The following is a 17068-nucleotide window of genomic DNA, read 5'->3' on the forward strand; positions in this document are numbered from 1 at the left end:
GTTTACATGTTTAAATGCATGCAGCTCGTATTTATAACTCTTCCTGTTTCATTAGAATGACAACTCCCCTCAAGTTTGGATAGATTTAATCAGTCTTCGTAAAATAACAGGAGTTAACCACATCATGCAGAAACTTTTAATCACTTCCTAGACTTCCTTTACTTCAAGTCTTTTAAACCTACCAATTCAATTCATTTTCTCCAGTAGCATGCACGTCTTTCAAAATGTATGTGATAGCTGAGTTCCTAATACAATTTTTAACCCTCTGCATTTCTGGATTTCTCTAGCCCTAGTAAGTTTTGAATTATAAAAAGTGAATGTAGGAAATGTCGGGGGACACTGGAGATGTTTGACTTCCACAGGCTGGTCAAATAGTCTTTGACTGCTTAGAAGTGTGGTAAGATTATTCTGTTTTTTCAATACCAGCTTTATTGAAGTATAATTCACATAGCGTAAAATTCACACATCTCAAGTACACAGTTTGGTGGTATTTAGTATTTTCACAGAGTTGTGCAGTCATCAGCACTAATTCCACAACATTCTCATCACCCCGCAAAGAAACACCACGTCCATTATCTGTCTCACCCTCTGCTCCCTATTCCTCAGCGGCTAGCAAACACTAGTCTATTTTCTATTTCTATGAATTTCCCTGTTCTTGACATTGCATATAAATATAATCATAATTGTGGACTTTGTGTCTGGTTTCTTTGATTTAGCATAATATTTTCAAGATTCATCAATGTTGGAGTATGTGTCAGTACCTCATTCCTTTTTATGGCCAAATTATATTCCATTGTATGTGTCAGGGCATGGGAAAATCCCTTTTCTTCCCTTCTTTTGTTCTTATGGCCAGACTAATAATAAAATTGACACAAGGCCAGATTAACAGGAGAAAACCCAGTTTACTATGTATGTAGTAGAGAGCATAAAGAAATGATGCTCAGAGAGTGAACAAAGCAGGCAGTATATAGACCTTTTACACAAAGAAACAATAAATTTGTGAAGAATTGACAAGACAAAGAAACTTAGATTTGAGGTACATAAATAGTGAGGAATTTAAGCAGAGTTTAGGCTTGAGGTAGTAAATTAGCAAGGCTTGTTTACGCAGGCTTCTCAGCCCTGAATTCCTAGCTCTGGTGATAAGGATGTGGGGAGAGCACTTTCCACACAGGAGATTTATTTCCTGCTTTCAGGGGAACACAGACAGGAGGGTCGGAATGCCTTTTTGCTTCTCAAGTAACTTGAATTCAAAATAATCAATATGCTATTGTGGGATATTTTGGGGTGGCCTACCCTGGGCGCCAACATATGGATATACTATCTTTTGTTTACCCATTCATCACTTGGGGGCATTTGAGTTGTTTCCGCCTTTTGGCTATTATGAATAATGGCTGCTATAAATATTCATGTATAAGTTTTTGTATGGACAGGCTTTTGTATGTATGTATGCGTGTATATATGTATGTGTTTTCTACTATAGAAACAAAGTGTATAATAAAACAAAAAGAAACTTCAGAAATTTTAATACAGATCAAAGTGCTCTGAAGGGATGTGGCAGTAAATAAACAGTTTATATTTGCCCTACACTTCCCCAATTTTATTCTCAATATTCTATTTTTCCCCCTCAGCTTTATTGAGGTATAATTAACCAATAGGAATTGTATATATTTAAGGTGTACAACTTGATGTTTTGATATATGTGTACATTGTGAAATGATCACCACAATCAAGCTAATTAATATATTCATGACCTTACATGGTTATGATTTGTTTTTAATGGTGAGAACACCTAAGATTTACCCTCTTAGCAAATTTCAAGCATACAATATAGTTAACTATAGTCACGATGCTGTGCATTGAATCTCCAGAATTTAGTCATCTTGTATAACTAAAATTTTGTACCCTTTGACTAACATCTTCCTATTTCCTCCTGGCAACCACCATTCTGCGCTCTCCTTCTATTAGTTTGACTATTTTAGATTCCACATATAAGTGAGATTATGTAGCATTGGTCTTTCTGTGTCTGGCTTATTTCACTTAGCATAATGTCCTCTAGGTTCATCTGAGCTGTTGCAAATGACAGGATTTACTTCTTTTCTAAGAACAAATAATACTCCATTGCGTCTATATATATAAACACATGCCATATTTTGTTTATCCATTCACCCATTGATGAACATTTAGATTTTTTTTTTTGAGGAAGATTGACCTTGAGCTAACATCTGTTGCCAATCTTCCTCTCCTTTTTTTTTCTCGTCAAAACCCTCCAGTACACAGTAGTATATCCTATTTGTAGGTTCTTCTAGTTCCTCTGTGTGGGACACCGCCTCAGCATGGTTTGATGAGCGGTGCTAGGTCTGCGCCCGGGATCCAAACCAATGAAACCCTGGGCTGCCAAAGCAAAGTGTGAGAACTTAACTACTCAGCCACAGGGCCATCCCCTAGATTGTTTTTGACTCTTGCCTATTGCAAATAATGCTGCAACGAACATGGGAGTGTAAATATCTCTTGGAGATACTGGTTTCATTTCCTTTGGATATGTACCCAGAAGTGAGACTGCTGGATCATATGGTAGTTCTATTTCTAATTTTTGGATCATGTGATAGTTCCAGTTTTTTGAGGAACCTCCATGCTATTTTCCCTAATTGCTGTATCAACTTACACTCCCACCAACAGTAAACAAGGGGTTCCCTTTTCTCCACATCCTCGCCAGTACTTGTTATCTTTTGTCTTTTTGATAATTGCCATTACACCAGATCTGAAGTGATATCTCATTGAGGTTTTGATTCACATTTCCCTGATGATTAGTGATGTTGAGTACCTTTTCATGTACCTGTTGGCCATTTCTATGTCTTCTTTAGAGAAATGTCTATTCAGGTCCTTTGCCCATTTTTTAATCTGATTATTAGTTTGTTTGCTGTTGAGCTGTAGGAGTTCCTTATATATTTTGGATATTAATCCCTTAGTAGATATATGGTTCACAAATATTTTCTCCCATTCCATAAGATGTTTCTTCACTGTGTTGATTGTTTCCTTTGCTGTGCAGAAGCTTTTTGGTTTGATGCAATCTCACTTGTCTATTTTTACTTTTGTTGTCTGTGCTTTTGAAGTCTTTTCCAAAAATTTGTCACTAAGACTAGTGTCAAGAAGTGTTTTCCCAATGTTTTCTTCTAGCAGTTTTATAGTTTGCATCCTAGGGGATGCAAGGTGGCATGTCATTGTGGTTTTCGTTTACATTTCTCCAGTGACTAATGATGATGAATGTCTTTTCATGTGCTTATTGTGCATTTGTGTATCTTCTTTGGAGAAATGTTTATTCATGTCTATGATAGGCAGAATAATGGCCACCTAAAAATGTCCCTATCGTGATTTCTGGAATTTGTGAATATGTGATGTTTCCTAGCAAATGAGAATTCAGGTTTTAATTGGGATTAATGTTGATAATCAGCTGACCTTAAATAGGGAGATTAGCCTAGGTTATCTGAGTTGGCCCAATATAATCACAAGGGTCCTTAGAAATGGAAATAGGAGGCAGAAAAAGTGTCACTATCAGAGTGATGTGATGTGAGAAAGACTTGAACATCCACTGTTGGCTTTGAAGATGGAAGGGGAGGGTGATAAGCCAAGGAATGTGATGGCCTCTAGAAGGTTGGAAAAGGTAATGAAATGGGTTCTCAACTAGAGCCTCCAGAAATTAATATAGTCTTGCTAAAATCTTAATTTTAGTCCATTGAGACTTGAGTCAGACTTCTGACCTACAGAAGTATAAGATAAGAAATTTGAGTTGTTTTAGCCCACAAAGTTGTTCATAATTCATTATCACAACAGTGGGAAACTACTACAATATCCTTTAGCCATTTTTAATTGGGATATTTGTCCTTTTGTTGTTGAACTGCAAGAGTTCTTTATGTATTCTGGATACAAGTCCCTTATTGTATATATAAATTGCAAATATTTTCTCCCATTTTGTGGGTTATCTTCTCCCTTTCCTGCTAGTGTCCTTTGAAGTACAAAGTTTTAAATTTTGATTAAGTCCAGTTTATCTATTTTTTTCTTGTGTCTCTTGTGCTTTTCATATCATATTGAAGTAGTCATAGACTATCTGAGGTCATTAAGATTTACTCCTATATTTTCCCCTAGGAATTTTAGGTCATACATTTAAATTTTTGTTTATGGTGTTATTTAGAGGTCCAAATTCATTCTTTTACATATAGACTTCCAGTTATCCCAGGATCTTGGCAGACTCATTGAAAAATCAATTGACCATAAATGTAAGAGTTTGTTTCTGGGCTCACAATTCTATTCTGTTTATCCATGTTTATCTTTATGCCAGTATCACAATGTACTGATGAACATTGTAGTAATTTTTGAAATTGAAAAATGTGAATCCTCCAAATTTGCTCTTTTGGAGGAATATTTTTGACCATTTTGGGATCCTTGAAAATCCATATAATTTTAGAATTGGCTTACCAATTTCTGCCAAAAAAACCCCAGCAGCTGGGATTTTGATAGGAATTGTGTTGAATCTGTAAATCTATTTGGGAGTATTGCCATCTTAACAATATTAAGTCTTACAATTCATGAAAATAGGATATCTTTCCATTTATTTTATATCTTAAATTCTTTTCAATGGGGTTTTGCAGTTTTCAGTGTACAATTCCTGCAATTCTTTTAAAAAATTTATTCCTAAGTATTCCATTCTTTTTGATGCTATGTAAATGAAACTGTATTCTTAAATTAATTTTTGGATGCTTCATTGCCAGTGTATAGAAATGAAATTGATTTTTGTACGTTGACCTTGTATCCTGCAACCTTGAACTCATTTATTAGTTCTGATAGTTTTTAGTGGATTCTTTGGGATATAAAATCATGTTATCCATGAATAGAGATCATTTTACATTTTCTTTTCTAACCCGGATGGATTTTGTTTCTTTTTTTCTTACCTGATTGCCTTGGCTAGAACCTCCATCATGGTATTAAATGGAAGTGACAAGAGAGGATGTTTCGTCTTGTTCCTAATCTAAGGGGAAAGCGTTTAGTCTTTCACCATTAGGTGTGATGTTAGCTGTGGGTGTTTCATAGATTGCCTTTATAAACTTGAAGTTCTCTTCTGTTCCAAGTGTTTTTGGTGTTTTTATTGTGAAAATGTATTGTATTTTCTCAAATACTTTCTCTGTGTCTATTAAAATGATAATGTGGTTTTTGTCCTTTATTTTATTAAGATGGTGTACTACATTGATTGATATTTAGATAAATAAATACATATTTAGATAAACCTGGGATAAATCACAGTTGTACATAGTGAATAATCCTTTGTATGTGTTGCTGGATTCAATTTGATAGTATTTAGTTGAGAAGTTTTGCATATATATTCATAAGAGACATTAGTCTGTAGTTCTCTTTTCTTACATGTCTTTGGTTTTAACATTAGAGTAAAACTGGTGTCATAGAATGAATTGGAAAGTGTTCTCTCCACTTTAATTTTTGGAATAGTTTGTGAAGAATTGGTGCTAATTCTTCTTTAAATGTTCAGTAAAATTTGCCATCAAAGCCTTCCGATTGTGGGATTTTCTTTGTCAGAAGTTTTAAAATTCCTAATTCGGTCTCTTGTTATCCTAGGACTTTTCAGATTTTCTCTCTCTTCTAGAATCAATTTCCACAGTTGGCATCTTTCTAGGAATTTGTCCATATCATCTAGCTTATCTAATTTGTTGGCATACAATTGTTCATCATAGCCCCTCATACTCCTTTTTATTGATGTAAAGTGATGTCTTCTCTTTTATTTCTGATTTTAGTAAATTTAGTCTTCTCTTATTTTTGGCTTAGCGAGTCGCGCTAAAGATTTTTCCTATATTGTCGATCATATCAAAGACGTAGTTTCAGGTTTGTTGATTTTCTCTATTGTTTTCTATTCTCTATTTCATCTGTTACAGCTCTTATATTTATTATTCCTTTCCTTCTGCTTGCTTTGGGTGTACTTTGCTCTCCTTTTTTCTATTTTGTCAGGTGGAAGTTTAGGTTACTGATTAAAGGCCTCTGTCTTTTTCTAATATAGGTGTTCACAGCTGTAAATTTACTTCTAATCAGTGCTTTTGCTGAATTCCATAAGTTTTGGTATGTTGTGTTTTAGTTTTCCTTTATCTCAGAGTATTCTCTAATTTCCCCTGAGATTTCTTCTTTGACCCATTGGTCACTTAGGAGTGTATTGTTTCATTTCCATGTATTTGCAAGTTTCCCATATTTCCTTCTCTTTGTTCTTTTTAACAATTTCTGTACTTTATTGATATTCTCTATTTGTGAGGAGATGTTCTCATACTTCCTTTAATTCTCTAGACAAGTTTTCCTTTTGTCCTTTAAACATATTTATAATCATTGACTTATTCTCTTTGTCCAGTGAGTTCAACATTTGGGTTTCCTCAGGGGCAGCTTCTATTTACTGCATCTTTCCTGTGTATTGGCCGTAATTTCCTATATCTTTGGATGTCCCATAATTTTTTGTTGAAAGCTGGGCATTCTAAATAATATAATTTGTCAACTCTGGAAATCAAATCTCCCCCAGGATTTATTGTCATTGCTGTTTGTTGTTGTTGTTTTGTTTGTTTAGTGACTTTCTGGATTAATTCTGTAAAGGTTATTTGCTTTGTTGTGTGCAACCAGTCAGGTGTCTGCCTAGTTAATTTAGTGGTCAGCTAATGATTAGGCAGAGATTCCCTTAAATTCCTTGAATCAAGTCTCACAGCCTTTGCCAAGTACCTCTGTGTAAGTGTGTTGGATGCGGCATGTCTTCAGTGCTGAGTCAGTTAGTTTACAACTCTTTCTGGCCTTCGATTCCTCCTTGTACAGAGTCTCAGAGTCAACCAGAGGTGACAGATTAGCACTTTCTCAAACCTTCCTGGGCGTGTACAATATCCTCACATGTGTGTGGCAATCTAGATTCCCAAGAACATGTCAGTGCTCTTCAAATACGCTCTGAATATTTTGCATTTGTTTTCTTTTTCTTTCTTTCTTTTTTTTGTTTAGTCTCTTATTAGCCTTAAATGGTCATGTTATCTCAGGTTGTAATGTTCAGCAATTGCCACTGTGTTTTATTTCTTGCGGGGTAGGGAGGGAGGGGACCAGCAGGAGTTGTTTACACAGAGTGAGCTCTGAATCAGGTCAGTTAAAGACATGCCCTCATAATAGACTTTTCAGCTAGCTTCCAGACAGGGCAAATAGGGACAGTTCTCTGGGGATGGGGCTTTGGGGGAGCTTCAAACCCATTCTTCTCCCTCACTGGCTGCTGCTAGGCTAATAGTTTTCACAGCTACTATAGTTGCAATGCTGTTGTCTTTCAAGGAGGGCTCAAAGCTGGGAATAGGAGGAAGGGATTGCAGCGAGTAAAAACGCCACAAAGCCTGTTATTCACTCACAGATTCAGCCATTTTTTCTTAAATAAATACTTGGTGGATTTTTGCAAGCTTTTAGGTAATTTTCAAATATCTGAAAAGTTGATTTGGAAAATTTTCCTAGTTTTCTCTTTCTGTGTGTAGAGGAGTAAATTTTTCGAGGTCCTTAATCTGCCATTCTGAAAGCGCTTAAGTGCCATTATTCTTAATTTTTTCTTACATAAATTTCCAATAATGTATATCTTAAAATACTGTGTGTGATATTTTTAAAGACTTTCATATCACCATGATGAACTAGCTTTCCTTAAAATTTTTATACACAATATTTTTGGATTTGCTTTTTATTTTTTCCTAACAGTTCAGTATTGTTTTCTTAACCCCTTTGGGTTGCTATAACAAAATACCATAGACTGCATAATTTATAAACAACGGAAATTTATTTCCCGCAGTTCTGGAGGCTGGAAGTCCCAGATTCGGATGCCAGCATGGTTGGATATGGGCCCTCTTTCTGGTTGGACATTTCTTATTGTATCTCACATGGTGGAAGGAGCTAAGGAGCTCTGTGGGGCCTCTTTTATAACAGCACTAATTCCATTCAGGAGGTCTCCATTCTCATGACCTAATCACCTCCCAAAGACCCCATCTCCTAATTCCATCACATTGGGCATTAGGTTTAAACATATGCGTTTTGACGGTTCACAAACATTTCAGCCTATAGCGATTGGTTACTTTTCTTCTTTTTTTAGAATGTGACATGTTCATTCATTCCACATCAAGTTGGAGTCTTTAAAGTGAAGCAATTGCTAGAAATTATTGGCTTAGTAGCAGATGAAAATTTGAAGTCATCGATGAAACCTTTTCATCAAATATATTTACATTTCAACAGTGTCTGCAAACCTTCCACTAAGAAAGTTGTGATGAAAATTAATCCTGGTAAGCTCTTGTGGAGGCTTACCTTTTTGTTTTTAGGTTAATATAGGATTATATTAATATACTAATTGCTTAGCTATATATATCAAATGTGGTCTACTGTAGTTGTTCTTACCTTTTGAATGGATCATAATTACCTAGAAGGCCTGTTCAAAGAGATAGCACTGGCCTGCATCCTAGCATTGGTTATTAAGTAGGTCTTTGTTGGAGCCCAAAGATTTGCATTTCTAACACGTTCCCCATAGATGCTGATGCTGCCATTTTGAGGATCACACTTTGAATAGCAATGGTTTAGTGATCTATAAAATTTATTAAAAATTTTAATGGTTTTTATGTTTTATTCTTCTACTTTTTTGTTTGAGTCTATAATATAAACTGGTTTTGACCATTTCATGGATTTTCCTGTTGCTGCTGTTTCGTCTAGTCCTGAGTTATCTTTTATACATCGAACCATGTGAAATTGCTAATATTCAACCCTCTTTAACCTATAAAAACTTGTTTCATTGGGCCAACCCACTCCTTCAAGTTACTATGTTTTATTTTTTATGCATGCATTATTTTGCTAAATTGTTTTGTGTAGATCCATTTGTTAAATGAGTTATTTGCATTTTCTGAATGTGTTTAAGGATTTCACTTTAAGTTAGAACCACTGGCCTAGTGTATTAGTTCATGGATATTATTTGGAGAGCTGAAATTCAAAAAGCCATTTTTAAACCTAATATCCAATTCTATAAAAGGTATATCCCCTTTGGTCAGTAATCCTACGGGACAGTTTGTCATCAAAGACTTGGCAAAATACAAGGACTGTTTACCTGTCGCAGTGCTTCAGTCAGCCATGACACACATTCACGATCATCGCTCAAGTAAAAAGGCAATGAAGGATGCACTGATAGCCTTTCCCAACGACCGAATTGCGAGTATCAGGTCTGGAGAGCAGGATAAACATTTCAGGTAATATGCTATATTAAAAACCTGAAATTTTTTTAATTTGTTTTTTGTTTGTTTTTTTGAGGAAGATTCACCCTAAGCTAACATCTCTGCTACTCTTGCTCTATTTTGTATGTGGGTCGCTGCCACGGCATAGCTGATGAGTGGTGTAGGTATGCACCAGGGATCTGAACCTGGGCTACTGAAGCAGAGTCTGCTGAACTTAACCACTAGACCACAGGGCCAGCCCCTAAAAACCTGAAATTTTGAAAGATGAAATGACCAACATGATATACAGAGGTCTTACCAGACTTCACTGTAACAAACTAATGATAGTAATAATAATAATAATAATAATAATAATAATAATAGTAATACAATTTTATTTTCTCTCTTTTTTTTACATTGAAGGAGATGGTTGTTGAATGCTACTATATTTGCTTTATCTAACCTCTCATTACCTCTACTGTGTACTTGCCAGGAAGTGAATGGTTTACCAGATGATTTTTAAAATATGCTGTTGACAAGTGTAGAGTAATAATAGAAATAATCACTTTTTGAAATGTATCAAGTCCTCTGAGTAATCATGTTCATTAAGTATGGCTGAGAGCTTGAATTTATCTCAGACTAAAAAGAAAAATTTAAAATTGTGAAAGATCGATAGTCGTTGTTGTCATCTTTGTTCACTTCCCTCAAAGTCACATTTCCGATGACCTTTCCTAAATTAAACTGAAACCTCCCCAATTAGGACCATAAGTGATGTTAAACCTCAATTTACATTTATCCAAACCTCAAAGAAATTACTAGCTTACCAATGCTTAGTGACAAGAAACCCAGGCATCCTGACAACTTTATCTGAGCCGTTAGACCAGGGCCACTTGTTACACATTTGAGACTGAAATGAGTTTCTTTTCTGCCTGCTTGTGTGTTTCTAGTAGACTATCTCTACTTGTCTCTTTACCTTTGGTGAGTCATTAAGCTCACTTAATTTTACAGCCATTTTCTTGCAATATCTTTTGATTTTTAGGCCATAATTGTTTTATTATCCACAATTGGAAAATTCTGGGTTTTTATATAGTCTATCTTATTATTTTATTTTACAGATTTCATCCACATCAGCCTCTCTCTATCTTTTTTATTTGACAAGTACCATAAAACACAGCAGCGTAAAAATCACTGAGGCTCCATGTTCACTAATTGTATAGTATAAAAAAGGCAAGCCCATCCCTCTGTCTGGCTCATTGCACTCCACCCACCCTGCAGAGGGAGCTGCTGGAAACAATGTTTTATGTATTTTTTTCACTTCTTTCCTATGCTTGTACAAATATATATAGAGAGAGAGGTATAATGTGTTAATTTAATATTAATATTTTGTTTCTTTCTAAATCAATATTAATCAGATGATCTGAAAATGCCAGAATTTTTTTGAAGAAAGCTAAGCATTTCCTATTTATCTCATGGCCATAATTATTTTTCTCAATTTACTCTTTTCCATATTAATAGAAATACAAAATTTAGTCCAAAATTTATTTTCTGGCTAGCAATTAGTAACTTTAAGTAATGAAATTTTACAGTTTATTAAATTGTTGGTAACCATAATTTCTATTTTATTTTTAATGCATTTTACCTTTCCAAGTTTTGAGAGGAAATTAAGGTAGAAAAAAATAAAAAATAAAAATAAATAAGGTAGGAATTTTTGTCTGGTTTTTGTTTACTGCAGTATGTCTTGTGCTTAGAACGGTGTCAGGCATATAGTAGGTACTCCGTAAATTTTTCTTTTTGAGGAAGATTGTCCCTGAGCTAACATCTGCCGCCAATCCTCCTCTTTATTTTCTGCTGAAGAAGACTGGCCCTGAGCTAACATCTGTGCCCATCTTCCTCTACTATATATGTGGGATGTCCACCACAGCATAGCTTGATAAGTGGTGCATAGGTCCACGCCGGGGATCCCCACACTGGGGATCCAAGCCGGCGAACCCTGGGCTGCTGAAGCGGAGTGTGTGAACTTAACCACTGCGCCACTAGGCCGGACCCAGTAAATATTTTTTTAATAAATAAATGAGGAAAAATATTTTATTTACATGGCAATTTTGCCCCCTGTATTTTGCACATTTAAAAAAATCTGCTACTCAACACTGCAGAAGTACTTCTTGATATGTATTCTTTAAGGAGTGATAAACACTTAGATATGTTAATAGCCAGCTCTTTGTCACATCAGGAATTTATGGTGTTACTTACTCCTTTCCAAGTCTCCCTTTTCTCCTGTTACATACATAGGGACTTCAGATATAGGAATTATTTCTAGGTTTTAAAGGTGGTTAAGGTTTCCAGAGCCTGAAGGGAAGTTTAAAAATCAACAACTATGTTTGAAAAACAAAACATTTGTTTCTCTCTTGAAGACTTTAACTATGTTAAAGCTGTCTTCCCATAACCATTGAAGAATTGTTGAAAACAGGGAAATATTAGATTAAATTTCATCTGACTGTATGACTAATAGGTTCATACTTACTAGTTAATTATTGAGTGTGAGAGTCTTAATGATTAATAAAATTTACTGAGGATTGAGGTAGAGCAAGGCCAGAAGATGTGAATAATTGTACTTTTTGTTTTTTATGGAAAATATATGGTGGGTGAAAGGAAAGAGCATGAACCCAGTTGAGTCAATATAGACATAAATAGTTTGCAGTTCTTTCATGAATTGTTTTCTTGTGTAGATTTATTGTTGATAGTTATTTCATAAGCTCTGAGAGATCAAGAAAATAGAATGTTTAACAAAAGGATTCATTATTCTATATTTCTTTTTCTAATTTTGATCACAATGGTCTAAAGGCAGTTAACTTTTAGGAAACACTAATCAGATTCACATCTAGTCCCATCTCTAATCTAGAAGTGTCCAAATTGCTCACTGAACTAATTTCCCATGAGTGCGTTTAAGGTAAGTGCCATTACATCCTGATGACCTTAGGGATTGTCTCTGATTAGCTTAAGAAGAAAATTAGATATCACACTAGTTCTACATGTAATAGTATCTTGATATATAATAACATGTGAGGGAAAGGACTAGACTCTGTCTCATTCACTATTCTACGTCCAATCCTTGGCATGGGTAGCACTCAATAAATAGTGATTGAATAAATGCACATATATATATATAAATATTAATAAGACTTGTTCATCTTATAGGACGATTTTCACAAAGATTCCCAGATATAACTATGTGGATCCTGATTTTGCATACACTGAATTAGAAAATATAGAAAAGAAAGCACATGACGATTATTATACAAGATACATTAAATGTTTAAGAAATGTGCGCCTACGGAAGCAAGCAGAGAGGTAAAGTATTTCCTCAAACAATATGAAACAGATCATGATGCCTACAGAGCTGGAATTTTTTTCTTTACTCTTGAGTTTCTTTTTAGTGATTTAAGTGACTTTTTCACATATGAAAATAGCAAAATATTGAACTTTAACTGCAATTATTTCCTTTCTCGCTTTTGATTTGGGAATGTCTAGGTGGCTTTCTCCAGAAGCAGATCCTGAGACAGATTCCAGCACACGCGATATTTGGAAAGTGTTCTTTTAGGAGAAAGCTGTCCAGGATGAGGGAAGCAGGATAGGGCAGGGGAGGGAACTCAGAAAGGATGTGTTTCAAATAAAATTTACACTCAGCCTGATGCCTAGGGTCTCTTTGGTAAATCATATCACATAGTTGTTCCTGCCTTGAGCCAAGGGGGCTTGTCTTTTGTGCTCCACATCAGTCACGGACTGTGAGCTGTCCCTGGGTATGGTAGGGTGGGCGTAACTTCCTTGGGGAGGCTTTTGAGAATGGGGTCTCCTCAGCTGAGGGCAATCTTATGCAGATTAGCGCATCAGTCTCCTTAAGTGGATCTGAGTGAGGCAGCGACAGCATGCACAATGGGGAATATTTGGATTTACAGATGTATTTTCTAACAGACTTGGCCTCAGTTAGTTATTATTATGATTTCCATAGGGAGCACATGTATTCGTATAATGATATAGACATAGGATTACAGCCAGGATCGGGTCTGAAGTCACCCTCACTCTCAGAAGGCGAAATAGAAGAGGACCTATCTTCAGTGGAGCGTCGGATCAAACCTAAGGAGTTGCTAAGTACCAGGCATATAGCATCCAAGGAGACAAAGTCTCTCAAAAGAAAGGCATGTGCAATATTTTACATTTGATTATGCCATGAGAATTCCTAAAATATCTTTTGGTGATGTTGAACAATTAATTTTGGAATAGTGTGATTTTTCACAGGTTCTCAAAGAAATTAAATCAGACCCATCCACACCCCGTGAAAAACATGATTGCAGCTTAATTTTGACGCCAAAGCAAATTCATCAAGTAATCGTTGGTAAGAGTCTATAAAAACTCTACTAAAGTCTTTTTTGAAACAGATTTATTGGAGTATAATTTATATTCCATAAAGTTCACCAAAGTATGCAAGTGAATGAATTTTAGTAAATTTACAAGATTATGCAACCATCGTCACAATTCAATTTTAGAATGCTGCTGTCACTTTCATGACCCCATGCAGCTACTCCCTATTCCCACCCGTAGCCCCAGGCAGCTGTTAGTCAACTTTCCATCTCTACAGATTTGCCTATTCTGAACATTTCATATAAAAGGAATCGTACAATATGTGGTCTCTCTTATACTGTTTCTTTTACTTAGCATAATGTTTTTGAGGTTCATCCATGGGGTGGTAGGAATAAATATTTTGTTCCTTTTTATATCTAAGTAGTGTCTCATTTTATGGGACTATCACATTTTGTTTATACTTTACCAGTTGATGGACAGTGAGCTGTTTCCAGTTTGAGGCTATTGTGAATAAACATTCACATATAATTCTTTGAGTGAACACAATGTTTCCATTTCTTTTGGTTAGAGTCCTAGGAGTGGAATTGCTGGGTTATATAGTAAATTGCTGTCTATCTTTGAAAGAAACTGCCAAAAGTTTTCCAAAGTGACTGACCAAGTTACAGTCCCACCCACAATGTATGAGGGTTATAATTTCTCCACATTCCGACTAGCAATTTTTATTTTCTCTCTTTTTGATTACAGCCATCTGATTGAGTGTGGAATGTTATCTTACTGTGGTTTTGATTTGCATTTCCCTAGTGACTAAGATGTTGAATATATTTTCATGTATTTGCTTAGAGAAATGTCTATTTAAATCGTGTATGTTCTTTGGAGAAATGTCTTTCAGATTCTTTGCCCAATTTTAATTTGAATATTTGCCTTATTATAGAGTTGTAAGAATTGTTTATATATTCTGGATAAAAGTCTTTTATTAGATTTATGTTTTCCAAATATTTTTTCTGTCTGTGGCATATTTTTTTTTCATTTTCTTAATAATGTTGTTTAAAGCACAAAAGTTTTTAATTTAAATGAAGTTGAATTTATCGCATTTTTTCTTTTATAGATCATGCTTTTGATATCATGCCCAAGAAATTTTTAGCTAACTCAAAGACTCCTGTTTTTTCCTAAAATTTTTATAATTTTAGATCTTATATTTAGGACTATAATTCCTTTTGAGTTAATGTTTGTTTATGATGTGCTTTACAAGTCTAAATTCATGTTATTGTATGTGGATATTCAATTGTCCCAGCACCATTTGTTGAAAATACTGTCATTCCTCATTGAATTGCCTTGGCATCTCGGTGGCAAATCAGTTGGTCATATATCGGGATTTATTTCTGGAGTCTCATTTCTGTTCCATTGATCTATATGTCTGTCCTTATGATAGTTCTACGCTGTCTTTGATACTGTAAGTTTTGAAATCGGTAAGTGTAAGTCCTCCAAATTTACTCTGCTTTTTCAAGATTGCTTTGGCCTTTCTAGGTATATATAGGATCTTATTAAGACCTATTTTGTCTGTCTTGTTCCTGCATCTCTGTCTTAATATTTCTGGCTCCTCTGTCTGTTGCTTGTCCTAACCTGTATTAAACCTCACGTCATGATGTTGACCTTCCCTGAATATTTGCCGTTGAGATCATTATTATTTTGATAACACCCCTAGACATGAGTTAGGAAATAAGTGAAAATTCCCCCTTAACCTTGCAGAGGTATCACATAGTTTCCCTCCCTAGGTCATATTCACCAAGCCTGTTAAAGGATGTTTACAGTTAAAGAAAGCATGGCTCTACTGGTCTGAAGAGGGAGTTTGAATTTCCTTCTAGGCAAGGTTAGGGTGGCCCCAAGGGAGACGTGGACAGAGGATGATTAATTAGTTGGTAAATGCCACCTCTGATATTATCCAGACTAAAGATGATGTCCAAAGAGGTGCAAGGTCAGAGGCAAAGCAGTGGGAAGTGATTAAATATCTGGGTGGTGGCGGTTTGTTTTGGCCGGTCAGTGGCCAAGTCTCAGATCAGTGAGGCCTACGGGAAATGCCCAGAGCAGGATCTGGCTCTGGGGAAAAGGGGTGGCAGGACTGGTAAATAGAGTTGGACTGCGATTCTGAATGAGAAGTAGGACTGAATACCCTAAGAGCACTGGAGCTAAACCTCCCTGCCACACGATGACAACGAGGCACTTGGGCATCGCAGTCTGGAAACTCATTAGTTCCTTGCCTGTCTGGGCTTGTGTATGCAGTTCAGTTCAGGTCAAACACCATTCACTGTCTCTCTGTTTTGTGCCAGGCATGTGATAGGTACTGGGCTTTGTAGCACCAGGAACTTAGCTTTCACTGTTGGGTGGTAAATGCTTTGTGTCTTCCAAATTGGTGACTGAGCAGTCAGGCAAGTAGATGTACACAAATGCAAAAGGAGCAGAGTTAGAAGACAGTGTCCAGTGCCTCTTCTACAACTCCTCCATCAACTTCTCTCCTTCCTCACCTGGCGTCCTGGCCATTTTAATAGTGGCTCTCTGGGGACAGGGCCCTGTCTGTGTTTACAGGGTCAGCAACCCTGTTGGTGGGAATTTTGGATCTGCTGGAGGAAGCGTGTATGGATGTGGCAGTTTATGAACTGGGCGGGAGGGTCACCCTCATTTTCACACTGTAAAGGTGCTTTCTGAAGCCTGTGCACAGAACAGGGACTGGAACTATCAAAGAAGATTGTAGTTTCAGAAAATTTTGCTCTATATTTATAATATATATATATATTTTTAATTAGAGTGATTGTCAAAAGACACTTAGAGGATAGGAAGATTAATGGAATCAATTAGTGAAAACTATTATAGGAGTCTGGATTACATTGGAAATTGTGCAAAGTGTTGTTTGCTTCATCAGCGTATGTCCATTTTGGTTTTAAACTGCCATTTATTGATGTATATTAAAGCCAGGCATTGTGTTGAACAATTTACAAACATGATCTCCTTTAAATTTTTAAATGACATAATTTATGAGGTAACTGCTTTCATTTCCATTTTAGAGACGAGCAAAATGAAGCCCAGAGAGGTGAAACACCTGATCAAGTTGCTCAAATATTTAGTGGGAAGGAGTGGATTTGAAATTAGGTTTCTCTAGCCATACGTTCTATCTCAATTTCTCTTCCCATATCTCTTTCACAATCTGTATTTTTCTGTACAGCATATTTCTCTCAGCTTTTCCCCCAACTTCCTTTTTATCTGCCTCACAGTATTATTAATTCATAATATGGAATTTTGCATATATTTTCATAAAATACGTTAGTTTGCAGTTTTGCTTTGTTTTATTTTGTTTGTAGTATCTTTGTTTTGGCATTAGAGGAATGTTGGCCTCCTAAACTAAGTTGGGAAAGTTAGGAAGTATTCACTCCTCTACTAGATTCTAAAAGAGATTGTGTAGAATTCTTTAAATGTTAGATAGAATTCTCCAG

At 35.8% G+C, this 17068-nt stretch overlaps 1 protein-coding gene across 1 annotated transcript in view; it reads left to right on the forward strand.

Moving 5' to 3' along the window:
- CFAP47 (cilia and flagella associated protein 47) overlaps nt 1–17068 on the forward strand; it is a 423229-nt gene that overhangs the window by 26383 nt on the left and 379778 nt on the right. The window contains exons 9-13 of the mRNA XM_023634518.2: nt 8132–8318; nt 9053–9266; nt 12426–12578; nt 13237–13423; nt 13524–13620. Of these exons, the coding sequence (XP_023490286.2) occupies nt 8132–8318; nt 9053–9266; nt 12426–12578; nt 13237–13423; nt 13524–13620 (838 nt within the window). The remainder of the gene's footprint in view (nt 1–8131; nt 8319–9052; nt 9267–12425; nt 12579–13236; nt 13424–13523; nt 13621–17068) is intronic.

This window comes from Equus caballus, chromosome X (genome assembly GCF_041296265.1).
Source record: "Equus caballus isolate H_3958 breed thoroughbred chromosome X, TB-T2T, whole genome shotgun sequence".
Lineage (NCBI taxonomy): Eukaryota > Metazoa > Chordata > Mammalia > Perissodactyla > Equidae > Equus > Equus caballus.